General features: G+C 43.7%; 1 protein-coding gene across 1 annotated transcript in view; it reads right to left on the reverse strand.

The window, feature by feature from the left end:
* LOC137378579 (polycystin-1-like protein 2) overlaps window positions 1-14,566 on the reverse strand; it is a 175,634-nt gene that overhangs the window by 64,723 nt on the left and 96,345 nt on the right. Inside the window, exons 26-30 of the mRNA XM_068048884.1 lie at window positions 12,902-13,080; window positions 11,315-11,461; window positions 7,115-7,314; window positions 5,800-6,026; window positions 4,193-4,409 (exon numbers count right to left, since the gene is read on the reverse strand). Coding sequence (XP_067904985.1) covers window positions 4,193-4,409; window positions 5,800-6,026; window positions 7,115-7,314; window positions 11,315-11,461; window positions 12,902-13,080 — 970 coding nt within the window. The remainder of the gene's footprint in view (window positions 1-4,192; window positions 4,410-5,799; window positions 6,027-7,114; window positions 7,315-11,314; window positions 11,462-12,901; window positions 13,081-14,566) is intronic.

Consider the following 14,566-nt stretch of genomic DNA (forward strand, 5'->3'; position numbering starts at 1 on the left):
TTCTATGCCTCTCTGAAGGGTGCGTTGTGATGTACAGACCCTTAGCGCTTGTGGATATTAAAATGCTAAACTAGGCTAAAAGACTTTTTGAAGTAAAATGAAGTTTCTGAATGTAACAAGCTGCCTTTCACTGATTCAAAAGGAGTCTTTAAGTCTTGTTCTGAGGATTTAATGGAGATGGATATCAAACTTTGATGAGCAAAGGCCAAGAACACAACCAAATTCACCAGCATGCTTTGAGAAGCATTAAGCAGTGCTGATGGGTAAATTTCTTTTGGAAAACTTGCTGGACTGCTAAGCTGTGATACATTAACCTCAGGTGGAATTTTATGCTCTCCCCCGGGGTGGATTTGGAGGTGGGGAGAGCATAAAATCATGTGGGATGGTGGCGGGGGCCTGGGGGTAGCTGCCACCATCATCTCGGCCGAAATTTAGTCTGGGGTGGGAAGGCCTGTAAATGGCCTTCCTGCCCCACTGCCAATTCAGACCCTAACGGGGCAATTAGCCCCCAAATAAGGGCCTCTTCCCGCCACGGCCTTAATTACCCGTGCTACGGGCAGCCCTGTCACCACATGGGATGCAGAGTAGGAAAAACTGTGTGGGCTGCTTCACAGCTCCAGGGAGGTGGGGGGGTCCATTGTTCAAAGGCACTTAGTGCTTGAACAAGGGACCTGGCATTGGGAAGGGTGGATCCCGCTGAGGGCCACCCCCCTGCCCCTGCTGTTGACCACCCTCCCCCCTCCTCCCTCCTCCCCCAAGAGCCACAGCCCACGAGACCCCTGCCACCCTAACCCACCTGAGGCTTGGCTCTAGCAACGCTCCTCAGCCTCTAGTAGGTGCAGCAATTGGTCAGCTGCTCTGCAAGGCTGGGACTTCCAGTGATGGGGCCCTAAATCCAATGGAAGGCCCGTTGCTGTCGACTTAAGTGCCTGATTGGCACTAAATTCAGCGGGTCATCCGGAAAAGTGGTGACACGGGGATCTCAGCATCGGTTTCCCCCGACGTTGAGACCCCGCCGCCAGCATAAAATTCCCTCTCATTTTCTATATGGTTGATAAAGCCAGATAATGTAAGCAGTTCAGAGCTGATAAAGTTAGACAATGCAAACAGCTTGGATGGCACCAAAAGGGGCACAGTGGCGCAGTGGTTAGCACCGCAGCCTCACAGCTCCAGTGACCCGGGTTCAATTCTGGGTACTGCCTGTGTGGAGTTTGCAAGTTCTCCCTGTGTCTGCGTGGGTTTCCTCCGGGTGCTCCGGTTTCCTCCCACATGCCAAAGACTTGCAGGTGATAGGTAAATTGGCTATTATAAAAATTGCCCCTAGTATAGGTAGGTGGTAGGGAAATATAGACAGGTGGGGATGTGGTAGGAATATGGAATTAGTGTAGGATTAGTATGAATGGGTGATTGATGGTCGGCACAGACTCGGTGGGCCGAAGGGCCTGTTTCAGTGCTGTATCTCTAAACTAAGACATCTACAGCTGAGAGAAGTTCTGAAACACAGGACACAAGTTAATGAGTTTTCACAATGTGTATTGTGACTGAGCAACTCAGGGTCTGATAAGGCCAGCTAGCAAATAACAACCATCGGTATACACTGAATATGTATGTTTGAAATATTGACAACATGAAACTCAAGCTGAACATTGTGGGGGAGGTGGGGAATGACAGAGGGAATCCCCTCACACCCTCTGTGTAATTGGAATTTACTGAGCAGGACAAGAACTATAGAGAAAAAAACCACAAAGGGATATTAGCACTGCAGTCAGAAGAGGTGGCCTGGTGTGTTGTCTCGTCTACGAGGACCGACAACTCAGCAAGACAGATCATCCAAGCAATAAAAGCAAAATACTGCGGATGCTGGAAATCTGAAATAAAAACAAGAAATGCTGGAACCACTCAGCAGGTCTGGCAGCATCTGCAAAAAGAGAAGCAGAGTTAACGTTTCGGGTCAGTGACCCTTCTTCGGAACTGACAAATATTAGAAAAGTCACAAGGTTATAAGCAAGTGAGGTGGGGGTGGGGCAAGAGATAACAAAGGAGGTGTAGATTGGACCAGGCCACATAGCTGACCAAAAGGTCATGGAGCAAAGGCAAACAATATGTTAATGGTGTGTTGAAAGACAAAGCATTAGTACAGATTAGGTGTTAATGCACTGAATATTGAACAGTAGCAAGTGCAAACCTGAAAAAAAAACAGTGGGTAAGCAAACTGAACAAACTAAGATGAAATGAAATAAATGCAAAAAAAAAAGATTGTAAAAAAGAATGTAAAAAAAAAGAAGAAAAAATAACTAAAAATGAAAGTAAAATGGGGGGCTGTCATGCTCTGAAATTATTGAACTCAATGATCAGTCCGGCAGGCTGTAGTGTGCCGAATCGGTAAATGAGATGCTGTTCCTCGAGCTTGTGTTGATGTTCACTGGAACACTGTAGCAATCCCAGGACAGAGATGTGAGCATGAGAGCAGGGGGGAGTGTTGCAATGGCAAGCAACCGGAAGCTCAGGGTCCTGTTTGCGGACTGAGCGGAGATGTTCCGCAAAGCGGTCACCCTGTCTGCGCTTGGTCTCCCCAGTGTAGAGGAGACCACACTGTGAGCAGCAAATACAGTATACTACATTGAAAGAAGTACAAGTAAATCACTGCTTCACCTGAAAGGAGTGTTTGGGGCCTGGGATAGTGAGGAGAGAGGAGGTAAATGGGCAGGTATTACACCTCCTGCGATTGCAGGGGAAGGTGCCATGGGACGGGGACAAGGTGGTGGGGGTAATGGAGGAGTGGACCAGGGTGTCGCGGAGGGAACGATCCCTTCGGAATGCTGACAGGGGAAGGGAGCGGAAGATGTGACTGGTAGTGGCATCACGCTGGAGGTGGCGGAAATGGCGGAGGATGATCCTTTGGATATGGAGGCTGATGGGGTGGAAAGTGAGGACAAGGGGAACCCTGTCACGGTTCTGGGAGGGAGGGGAAGGGGTGAGGGTAGAGGTGCGGGGAATGGGCCGGACACGGTTGAGGGCCCTGTCAACCACAGTGGGGGGAAATCCTCGGTTGAGGAAAAAGGAGGTCATATCAGAAGCACCATCATGGAAGGTAGCATCATCAGAGCAGATGCGTCGGAGACGGAGAAACTGGGAGAATGGAATGGATCATCCAAGCAGTTATTGTATGCATAAATCTCTTGCAACATTATTGGTGCAATACTCAATTTCATGGCAATAGTAATAGGGGTTGTAAACGTGTCGTAAGGACAAGAAAATCTTAACGACGGAACTCGGGTGTTATGTGTAATTTCTCATAAATCTCAAGTACAAATCAGTAACCTGTAGGTCTCAGGAGTGAGGCCTTACAGTTGTTAAGGCACCCACAGACTGCAATCAATTAGAAATCATTGAACTGATGAGAAGTTCCACTCTTATGCTGTTAGTCTTACTGTAAAAACCCTTGAAAAAGGTATAACTTGTTGAATGCGGTGTAACTGGCTTTTCAACAGTGTACTAAGTTCATAACCACTACTAAACACCCTCACTGGCCCTGAATGAGTACTTTTGTATTTGTTGAAAGTCAAATTTCTCCAGTGTGATAAGAAATTTGACACATTTTTAATTTTTTTAAATGTTTGTTTATATTATGACTTCTATCTCAACCCCATGTGTGTGTCCCAAACATTTATTTCGCTATCTGTAAAATTAAAAAATTAAAATACAAAGGATTTGTGGTTTGTACTTCCTGATTTGGTGTCTTTGAGCATACTTCAATGTGATTGGTTGCTTCCCCTGCTTGGTGATATCACTGTTGCTGGATACTTGGAGATTTCTTGACTTGAAACTGATGAAAGGAAAATTTAGGATAGATTTCAGGAAGAACTTCTTTCAGAAAGTAATCAGTGCTTGAAATGATTTTGGTGTCATCCAGCAGCTAAACCTTTGTGGAACAGGCTCGAGGGGGTGAATGGCCTATTCTGTTCTGATGCTATAGGCAATAACCTACGATTCATTCAAGAGAGTGTTAAGTGACAGGATAGGAGTAGGGAAACTTTTCTTCATCTGGATGGAAGGGCTAAGGTAAGCTGAGTGGCTTCCCTCATCGGTACCTATCTTATGATTGCGTAAAAAACATTACAGCTCCAATTCCTGTAACTGTATAATGCTGTCAGTGTTCTGTCACATTGTTACTGCAAACCTTCAAACTCACCTTGTAAATCAACTGATCCCAGGCTGAGAATAAGAGTATCCTCTTTTTTATGGCTCTCATTGTTAAACTCATGGTCGACCTTATTTTGCTCCCGGATTATATTTTCAACTAATGCCAAAAGTTTGTTGATATCTGTTGTTTTTTTGAAATCCTGATCCAGTGTTGGTAGTGGGTTCTTCAGTGTTTTAGTCAACGAGTTAGCAATCCTCTGGATATCCTTAAGTGCACAATATAATTTACTAATATTAGTCTTTTACCATAATGATAAATGTTCTGAAGACACTGCAACATATTATTTCCATTTCATCATAACCATTCTACTATTTCCATTGCTTTTATTGTTAAATTAACAAGTTCATTTTACGTTGCCAATGGCTTTGTTTCCAGTCTCGGAGCCAGTAATCCATTTGCTTTTAAAGTTAAAAAACTCAATTTTATTCCAAAAAATAAGAATGAGAAGAAATTGTGTAATTGAATGCTGGATTGACAATTTCGTTTCTAAGACCTACTTAAAAATATATATTATGGCCGGAATTTTACAGCCCCCAAACAAGCAGGCTGGTGGAGGGGGGATGGGGGAGGGGGGAGCATAAGAGCCATTTCCAACCCCCTCCCGCCCCCACTGCAATTTTACACCCCAGGCCAATCAAGGCCCTTAAGTGGCCAATTAACTGGCACTTAAGGGCCTCCTCCCACATCCACGGGTATTTAACGTTGGCAGTCGGACAGCAAAAGTCTCAAAAACCCCGCCTGATAAAACCAGACGGCCTTCTTGCGGGCCTGTGGGGGGAGGCCCTCCTGATCAGGCACCGTGCCCCATGGAGGGCCGCCCCCAAGGCCCCAACTGCCCCCAACGCACAATATTCCCCTTGCCCCCCCCAACCGACCCCCTTTGCCTTGCCGGTTGTCCCAGGCGAGGCCCTAAAAACTTATCTGTCTTCCGGGGCTGCCCTTCACCTTGCTTGCGTTGGCTGGGTGTAGTCCCAGCAGCGGCCACCACTCCCGGTGGAACCGCAGGGACTAAGAGCTGCCGGCCCGCTGATTGACCGGCAGCTCCATTAGGCGGGATTTCCTACCTCAAGGAGGTGGAATTCCCGTCCAAGACCAATTAAGGGCCTGGGGAGCGAAAAATCCCGGCCTGGCTCCCCAGGCCTGATGGAGGCGGGCTCGCCACTGTCTTTTCAGCTGGTGAGTGGGGCCTCTCATCCAACGAAAAATTTCAGCCCATGACTCCATTCCGTTAACTCTGGTATATAGTACTTCCCCCTTCTCTTCATCCTACTATTGGTGGTAGGGCTTTCAGTCGCCTGCATCCTGTTCTATGTAATGCCCCCTCTAAATCTCTGACTCCCACCTAATTTAAAAACCTTCTCAATCTGTTTTGTTTGCCAAGCCTTCAGTCCCTTTGCTAACCTCTCCCTTCTGGCTCATCATTTTCCTTATATGTTTCTGTGAAATGTCTATTGATGTTCTTTAGATTAAAATGCGATATAAATATGAATTATAGCATTATTCATTGAAAGGTGTAACTGTTGATTAATGATGGCATCAATGAATCTAATGTGAAAAAGTTGAAATACAGATACTTTGATCTGTTTTTTGACAACCTTTATAACAGCTTCAGGTGTGAGGGAGCAAGTTTGTAGACATTGGGAAGAAGCTGGCAAAGAAGGTGATATGCGGCCATGTTTGCCCTGCTTCTTTTCCACCTGACTTCCCCTTGATCTCGGTTGGATATTTCTGAAAATCTGGACGATAAGAAGATTGATGGGGAACATTAGCAGTGAGCTCTCAAAACCAATCACCACTTCCTGCCAGGTAAATTCAATCTTACCTGTGTGGGAAGAAAAAACATTGAATCAAATGAGAATGAAAGTGCCATAAAAGTTTGTGTGCAAAATAATTCACTGTGCTCTTCGTAAATAGGTATTTTAGGTATAACTGATTTCTACAAGCATCTATGCTAACAAATGATTGTATTAGCAAAACAACAGAACACAAGGAATATATTTTTAAAAAACGAATAAAAGGTTAAAAGCCTTTCAGTGTGACTGTGGCACAACTGGGATGATATTTTACTCTTTTATCATCAGTCTATCCTCAATTCAACAGGACTAGTTTCATTCAAAATTGAGACAGGAAACTGGCTAATCAAGATGGCTGTTGATAGCCCACAGCATGGACTATGTATCCATTTTAGGTATTTCATAGTCCTTTCAAAGAATTTACATTTAAATTACATTTATTTCATCATCAAGTATCATAATTTTCAGGGAAAAATGTTTTTTCATAAGCGCACGGTGACATGATAGAAATCACATACTGTAATGCATCATCACATCATTTGTACATGATGTTGTCACAGTGTAAATGACACTTTAGCCTTCTGGCTTTCTTTCCAACACAAAGAAACAGTTTGCCACTTAAAAAAAAAATGGAAACAGTACTCCTTTACCTGAGAAAACAACTAAAGATTAACAAAAGGATTTGGTCATTTATGCAAATAAGCAAATAGGTGGCAAATTTAGTATGACATTTCTCCTTATTTCCCTATTTGGATTTATTAGTATCAATCCTGTATTCATGGCTCCTAGTTTTGAATTGTCCTACAAATGGAAATATTCTCCCCACATCTACACTGTCCAACCCATTCATAATAAAGACCTCTAACAAGTTTTCTCTTTTCTAAAGAAATAACCTCCACCTGATCAATCTTTCCCACTAGCTGTAATCTCTCAGTTCTGGTACCATCTACTTTGCACTTCTCAAGTGCTTCTGTGTCATGTTTATATTATGGAGACCAAAACTGTGCACAGTACTCCAAGTGCAACCTAATTGGTCTGATTAAATATTTAACAGTATTTCTGTTGAAAGGTGAACATTTTTATTACAGTGTAAAATGCAAAGAATTATTGACTTTACCCAGATCCATTTTTTGCTGGGCAGGATCCTTCGGCACTCCCCAAAATATAATACTAGTCAGCATTGTGCAGAGCAGCAAGGAAAAACAGCATGATACACGCTGCACCCTTGTGAAGGGACTCCTTGGTGGGCGGTTTAGCACCGAATACCAAATGTGTCCATCTCGGAAATCCTTAGCAGTCTTCATGAAGAACAGATTACTGTTGGTTACAAGAAGAGGAATTTGGTTTGGTTTTAGTGAGGGAAATGTGAATTGGAAAGAATAAAAGATTGCAGAACACACAGTTGATGAAAAACTGTTCCAGAAATCAATGCTGTTTACTAACATCTAGAGGTCAGAAGGCAGTCAAAAGTATAATAATCACATCTTAAACGAGCTGGAGGAAGGTTTGTAGTGCAGTTTCCCAGGGGTCAGTGTTGGGACCCTTGCTTTACCTCATACATATTAATGATCTAGACCTTAGTGTACAGGGCACAATTTCAAAGTTTGCGGATGATACGAAACTTGGAAGCATTGTGAACTGTGAGGAGAATAATGTAGAACTTCAAAGGACTTGGGCAAGAATGGGCAGACAGATGGCAGATAAAGTTCAATGTGGAGAAATGTGAAGTGATTCGTTTTGGTAGGAAGAACATGGAGAGACAATATAAAATAAAGGGTACAATTCTAAAGAGGGTGCAGGAGCAGAGGGACCTGGGTGTATACGTGCATAATTCATTGAAGGTGGTAGGACAGGTTGAGAGAGTAGTTAATAAAACATGCAGTGTCCTGGGCTTTATTAATAGGGGCATAGAGTACAACAGCAAGGAGGTTGTGTTGAACTTGTATAAAACACAAGTTTGGCTTCAGCTGGAGTATTGCATTGTATTTAAGGAAAGGTGTTAAAGCACTGGAGAAAGTGCAGAAAAGATTCTTGAGAATGATTCCAGGGATGAGGAATTTCAGTTATGAAGATAGATTGGAGAAGTTAGGACTGTTTTCCTTAGAGAAGAGAAGGCTGAGAGGAGATTTGATAAAGGTATTCAAAACATGAGGGGTCTGGACAGAGTAGAGAGAGAGAAACTGTTCCCACTCATGAAAGGATCAAGAACAAGGGGACACAGATGAAAAGTAACTAGTAAAAGAAGCAAAAGTGACATGAGGAAAAACTTTGTCACACAGCGAGTGGTTATAGTCTGGAATGCACTGCCTGAGCATGTGGTGGAGGTAGGTTCAATTAAAGCATTCAAAAAGGGAATAACTGTTATATGAGGAGGAATGTACAGGGTTACGGGGAGTAGGCGGGGGAATGGCACTAAGTGAATTGCTCATTTTTGGAGAGCTGGTGCAGACACAATGGGCCGAATGGCCTCCTTCTGTGCTGTAACAATCTGTGATTCTGAAAAAAAACTACTGCATTATCCAGTAATAAATTGTATTAGTTCAAATTTGTATTCAATCTGGATTGATATATTTAACATAGATAAATACATCACAACTTTACTATTATTCAATATTTACCAATGCTTTATCTACACAGCAACAGTCACTGCATTTCATAGCAATCCACTATGTTTATGAAGTACTTTGAGATATTCTGAGAAATGTGATCAGGTCCTAGATATGTAAGTGCACATTTTTTTTATTCAGCTTTATAAGAATTTAACAGCAGTCTTATTCTAATACTGTATATGCTAAACATTTATTGCGTTCTCATCTTTTACTGCATGACTGAGTTTAAATCTACTGCACTCTTTTTAATCCAATTTCTCTCTGCAGGAATGAATCATTTGGCATCTAGCTTCCTTTATCAGCCAAAAGGGTGACTTACCTCAGCCTGATAATAATCACCAGCAGAGCTGCTTTCTGATTATCTAAAAGTAAAATTTATTTTTCGAATTAGTTTCTCCCAGCAATTTAGCACTGCATATCCAGCTACACCTAGGATGACAGATTGCACTGGATTGCAGACAGTTACAAACCCTCCATCGATGCTACCTCATGGTCAGTTGGTAAGATTTAAATCTGATTCAGATGGGGGCATCTTGGCCTACTAGAATTTTTCTTCAGGTGAATGTGCCTATAAGAATTTTTTTTCTCCTCACTCAGGTTCCAGTGTTTGTGAAGCAAATAATGAACTTATTAATTTCTCTATTTAGTAAAGTGAGTTGCCTTTGCATACTTACGTACCTATCTATCTGTTTCATTCTCAACAGTTTCCTGGTGTAAAAAGGCATTCTATTGTGGCAGGTTGCGTTGATCAACCATCTTCTTCTTCTTCTTTGGCCTCCTTGTCTCGAGAGACAATGGGTAAGCGCCTGGAGGTGGTCAGTGGTTTGTGAAGCAGCGCCTGGAGTGGCTATAAAGGCCAATTCTAGAGTGACAGACTCTTCCACAAGCGCTACAGATAAAATTGGTTGTCGGGGCTGTTACACAGTTGGTTCTCTCCTTGCGCTTCTGTCTTTTTTCCTGCCAACTGCTAAGTCTCTTCGACTCACCACACTTTAGCCCCGCCTTTATGGTTGCCTGCCAGCTCTGGCGATCACTGGCAACTGACTCCCACGACTTGTGATCAATGTCACAGGACTTCATGTCGCGTTTGCAGATGTCTTTAAAGCGGAGACAAGGACGGCCGGTGGGTCTGATACCAGTGACGAGCTCGCTGTACAATGTGTCCTTGGGGATCCTGCCATCTTCCATGCGGCTCACATGGCCAAGCCATCTCAGGCGCTGCTGGCTTACTAGGGTGTATATGCTGGGGATGTTGGCTGCCTCGAGGACTTCAGTGTTGGAGATACGGTCCTGCCACCTGATGCCAAGGATTCTCCGGAGGCAGCGAAGATGGAATGAATTGAGACGTCGCTCTTGGCTGGCGTACGTTGTCCAGGCCTTGCTGCCGTAGAGCAAGGTACTGAGGACACAGGCTTGATACACTTGGACTTTTGTGTTCCATGTCAGTGCGCCATTTTCCCAGACTCTCTTGGCCAGTCTGGACATAGCAGTGGAAGCCTTTCCCATGCGCTTGTTGATTTCTGCATCGAGAGACAGGTTACTGGTGATAGTTGAGCCTAGGTAGGTGAACTCTTGAACCACTTCCAGAGTGTGGTCCCTGATATTTATGGATGGGGCATTTCTGACATCCTGTCCCATGATGTTCGTTTTCTTGAGGCTGATGGTTAGGCCAAATTTGGTGCAGGCAGCCGCAAACCTGTCGATGAGTCTCTGCAGACACTCGTCAGTGTGAGATGTTAATGCAGCATCGTCAGCAAAGAGGAGTTCCCTGATGAGGACTTTCCGTACTTTGGTCTTCGCTTTTAGATGGGCAAGGTTGAACAACCTGCCATCTGATCTTGTGTGGAGGAAAATTCCTTCTTCTGAAGACTTGAACACATGAGAGAGCAGCAGGGAGACGAAGATCCCAAACAGTGTAGGTGCGAGAACACAGCCCTGTTTCACACCACTCAGGATAGGAAAGGGGTCTGATGAGGCACTGCTATGCTGAATTGTGCCTTCCATATTGTCATGGAATGAGGTGATGATACTTAGTAGCTTTGGTGGGTATCCAATCTTTTCTAGCAGTCTGAAGAGACCACGTCTGCTGACAGACCATTGTACCATAGTTGGTACAATAAGTGGCTAGCTCTAATGATTATTTTTTTGTCACTTTTAAGTTATAAAAGAAGGAATGTCCATTTACAATGTACCTTTTCCAATGCACTTTACAACGAATGAAGTACCTTTGAAGTGTCGTTACCGTTGCAATGTAGAGTGCATGACAACCAATTTGCGCATTGCAAGGTCCCACAAACGGCAACAAAATAACAATCAGATAATCTGCTTTACTGATAATAGTTCTTTAGCACATAGGAGAACTCTCCTGTTCTTTTTGAATGGTGCCCTGGGATCTTTTACATCCACTTAAGAGGGCAGACAGAGCCTTGGTTTAACATTGCATCCCAAAGGTCACACCTCCGACAGTGCAGCACTCATTCAGTCCTGTACTGAGATAGCATCCTAGATTTTATGCTTAAGTCGCTGGAGTGGGACTTGATCTCACCACCTTCTGACTCAGAAATAAGAGTATTACCATGCAGCCAAAGCTGACACCAGAGTGAATTTATTATCACAAAGGTAGGGAGCCATATTTATAGAATAATAAAACAACAATAGGTTGGATAGTTCGCTAGCTCAAACTCCATGTTTGTATTAACTTCTGGTACCTAAAACGTTTCAGGTCCATCTCAGTTGCCACGGAAAAGACTTTGTCCAAGAGACAATCTCCTACATCAATAGCTAACCAGGAGTTACACAGGAAACACCATCGCTGATCTGTTTCTAAGTCAAGAACTGTTACACGATTCACATACCTGGAAAGTAAATCAAATAGCAAAACTCAGTTTCACACATGTCTAAGTAGCAATCATTTTTAGTCAAACAATTGAAATCTGCAAAATAATTGTTATGATCCCCATATTGTAGCCGCTCTGGCTGATAGTTGTTTCAATAAATTTCTTCCTTCACTCAGTCAATCTATAATGCTTTGAACTTTGGAGATGCACAAGAGCTGTGCAGGTTTACTCTTGCATTTTTATATCAAAGTAAGTGTCTTGCTCAGCCCTATCAGTCTGCTTGAGATAGAGGGCTCACTGTGTGGTATGCTGTGGGCAATAGGCCATGTCCTACCATTCAGTGTGTTAAATTGTCTGTACACCAAGGGGCCGCATCTACCATGAGAGATCCAGGCGAGTAAATTTCAGGAACTAGAAACTTAGACACCAGGGATGAAGGTCTTCAGTTGTGTGGAGAGATTGGAAAAGTTGGGATTGTTCTCCTGAGAGCAGAGAAGGTTAAGGGATAATAGAGATATTCAAAATTATGAGGGATTTTGTTAGAGCAAGTAATGAGAAGTAGTTTCCTCTGGTAAGTGTGTTGGTAATCAGAAGTCATAGATTTAAAACAATTGACAAAAGAACTAGAGGGGAAATGCGGAGACATTTTTTTACAAGAGGGTTCTTTGATCTGGAACACACCACTTGAAAGGAGGGTAGAATCAGATTCCATCGGAACTTTCAAAGGGCAATTGGATATTTTCTTGAAGGGGACTCATTTACTGGGTTATGGGTAAAAAGCCGGGTGTGGAACTAAATTGGACAGCTCTTTCAAAGGGCCGGCACAGGCATGATTGGCTGAATGGCCGCCTGTGGTGGTGTAAGATTTTATGTTTCTCTGCTTTGAAGCTGTATATGAAAGGTAGGAGATTTCAGGTCAGACAGTCAATGGCCCATTCCAACTGTTAGTTCCCTTGGAAAGCCTAATGCAGGTTAAAACAAAGGACAAAGGTTATCCAGTTTTAGTGATTCAGCTGATCAGAAAATGTTAGTTACTATACAGATTATACTGCGTCATTATTTTTCAGATAAATACATTTGTCACTTTCTGGTTTAGATAGTTCAGTATTTCAGTGCAACACAACCAGAGAAAGAAACTGCCTTTGGAAATAATAGGTGCAGCATTATCTTGCATTTATACTGACAACAGGGAAATCGCCTGGGTTTCCAATATTATCAACCAAAATGCCAGTTTGGCATTTCCTGGATTTAAAGATGTTGCTAATGTGGATTTTCTTCTCTTTAATTTCAGTTTATCATTCAGTTATTTCAACAACAACTTGCACTTAAAACACTTTCATTCCATTGGGTGCAGTAAGTTAATATCTGAACAATGCCCAAGCTCTTACTTTCCCATTACTATCCCCACTACACACAAAAAAATCCTCTATTCTACCTGAATTGCCCAGACAGGCTTACCAGGATGGGCTGGATCCCGAGTTGTTATGCCATAGTCGAATGCTCTGGAGATCCCCAAGTGGGAAAAGAGTTGTTAGGAGATATCCATCAACCCCTCCTCTCTCAAAGATAGGTTTCTCAAGATCAGTAAGGAAATGTGGGTCACTCTCTCCCTCCGAGCCATACAAAGTAATAGTCACCTGAATAACAAAAGATACCAGAATGTAAAGTATGTAAAGAAATACATTTATATAAACCCATAGAAACTTCAGACATCAGGGGAGCTCATTATTTTAAAATATAGCTCATTTCCCTTCAACAAATTCAGTTCTTCAAGCAAAACCAAATTCTATTTAAGAGCTATATTGAATCTTACACAAATTCTCCCTCTCACTTCTATAGGACTTCTTAAGTCCAGGTTTTTCTCCTCACTTGTCTGTGTTTGCATGCATTTGTGCCTGCATGTGCACGTGTTTATCCTAAACCAGTTTCATCGCACACCAAGGGCTGAATTTTATTCTCCCACCACTGGGAGCAGCGGTGGACGAAGAAAATGGCGGACCGCATACACAGGCTGCGCTCCGCCACGCCGCCGCAGTCTAGTGCATGGCGGTTCATTTGAGTACGCAGGGCGGACTGCCCCCTCCCCCCCAGTCACATGGTGAGGGCATCCTCAGTGATGCCATAAACTGAGTCAGCTTGCTCCGTGCAGGGGCTGGCGCCATTTTTAAAATGCTGCCAAAGCTGCACAGAAACTATAGAGTTGAACTCCGTATGCCCCCTCCACTACACAGTAAATAAATTTCTGACCTGTCCCCCCCACCACCAATACACCACCACCCCATTCCCCCCCCCCCAAAACACTTACATTGAAGATTTGACCTCTTCCCCACACAACTGCACAAAGTGCAAAGGTCACCCTTTCCCCCCCTTGCCCTACACTAGAAATGCAGAATTGACCCTATTCCCACCAACCCCCCCCCCACCTCACTAAAAATCCTAAGATCCCCCCTTCCCCACCTCAGTGGCGCCAGCTTTCCCTGGACGGGAAATTGAAGGCGCAAGAGTGCCACCCGTCACACTGAAGATCCCAGACAACTGGTAAGAATTATAGGTAAATGTACTCATGAGGTTCATGTAAATATTTAAAGTCGGGTCCCGTCACCGAGCGATGGGGGGCTGCCACAGAGCCTTTCCGCAGCTGGGAAGATCGGGCCCGGCAATCCTGTGGTGGGGCTTTGTGGTGGGCTGCTGCCGTTGTGATCTTCTGGTCCACCCTGCCACAGGGCCCAAAGTCGAGAGCTCAACAAAATTCAGCCCCAATATTTTGTGGTGGCTGTTTACCTGTGTTACATAGTTTGTCTCATTATTGACCCAGTCACAATATAGAAGCACTAATGATATAGTATTTTATTAATCTGGCCTCAAAGGTGAGACAAAGATAGTGCATTGAACTGTGCCACCTTCTCAAACTGGACCTACAGCTGCAAAGCAGGGGAAGGATGGCACTGCCAGTGGCTGTCAAGGTCACTGTAGCCCTCAATTTGTATGACATTGAATCCTTCCAGGCTGGAGCCAATGCCATCACCAACATTTCTCACTTCATTGTCCATTGTTGTCTCCGGGAGGTCACCAAGGCCATGTAAGCCAGGGGGACTGGACACGTGGCTTTGCCAAGATAGTGGG

This window comes from Heterodontus francisci, chromosome 17 (genome assembly GCF_036365525.1).
Source record: "Heterodontus francisci isolate sHetFra1 chromosome 17, sHetFra1.hap1, whole genome shotgun sequence".
Classification (NCBI taxonomy): domain Eukaryota; kingdom Metazoa; phylum Chordata; class Chondrichthyes; order Heterodontiformes; family Heterodontidae; genus Heterodontus; species Heterodontus francisci.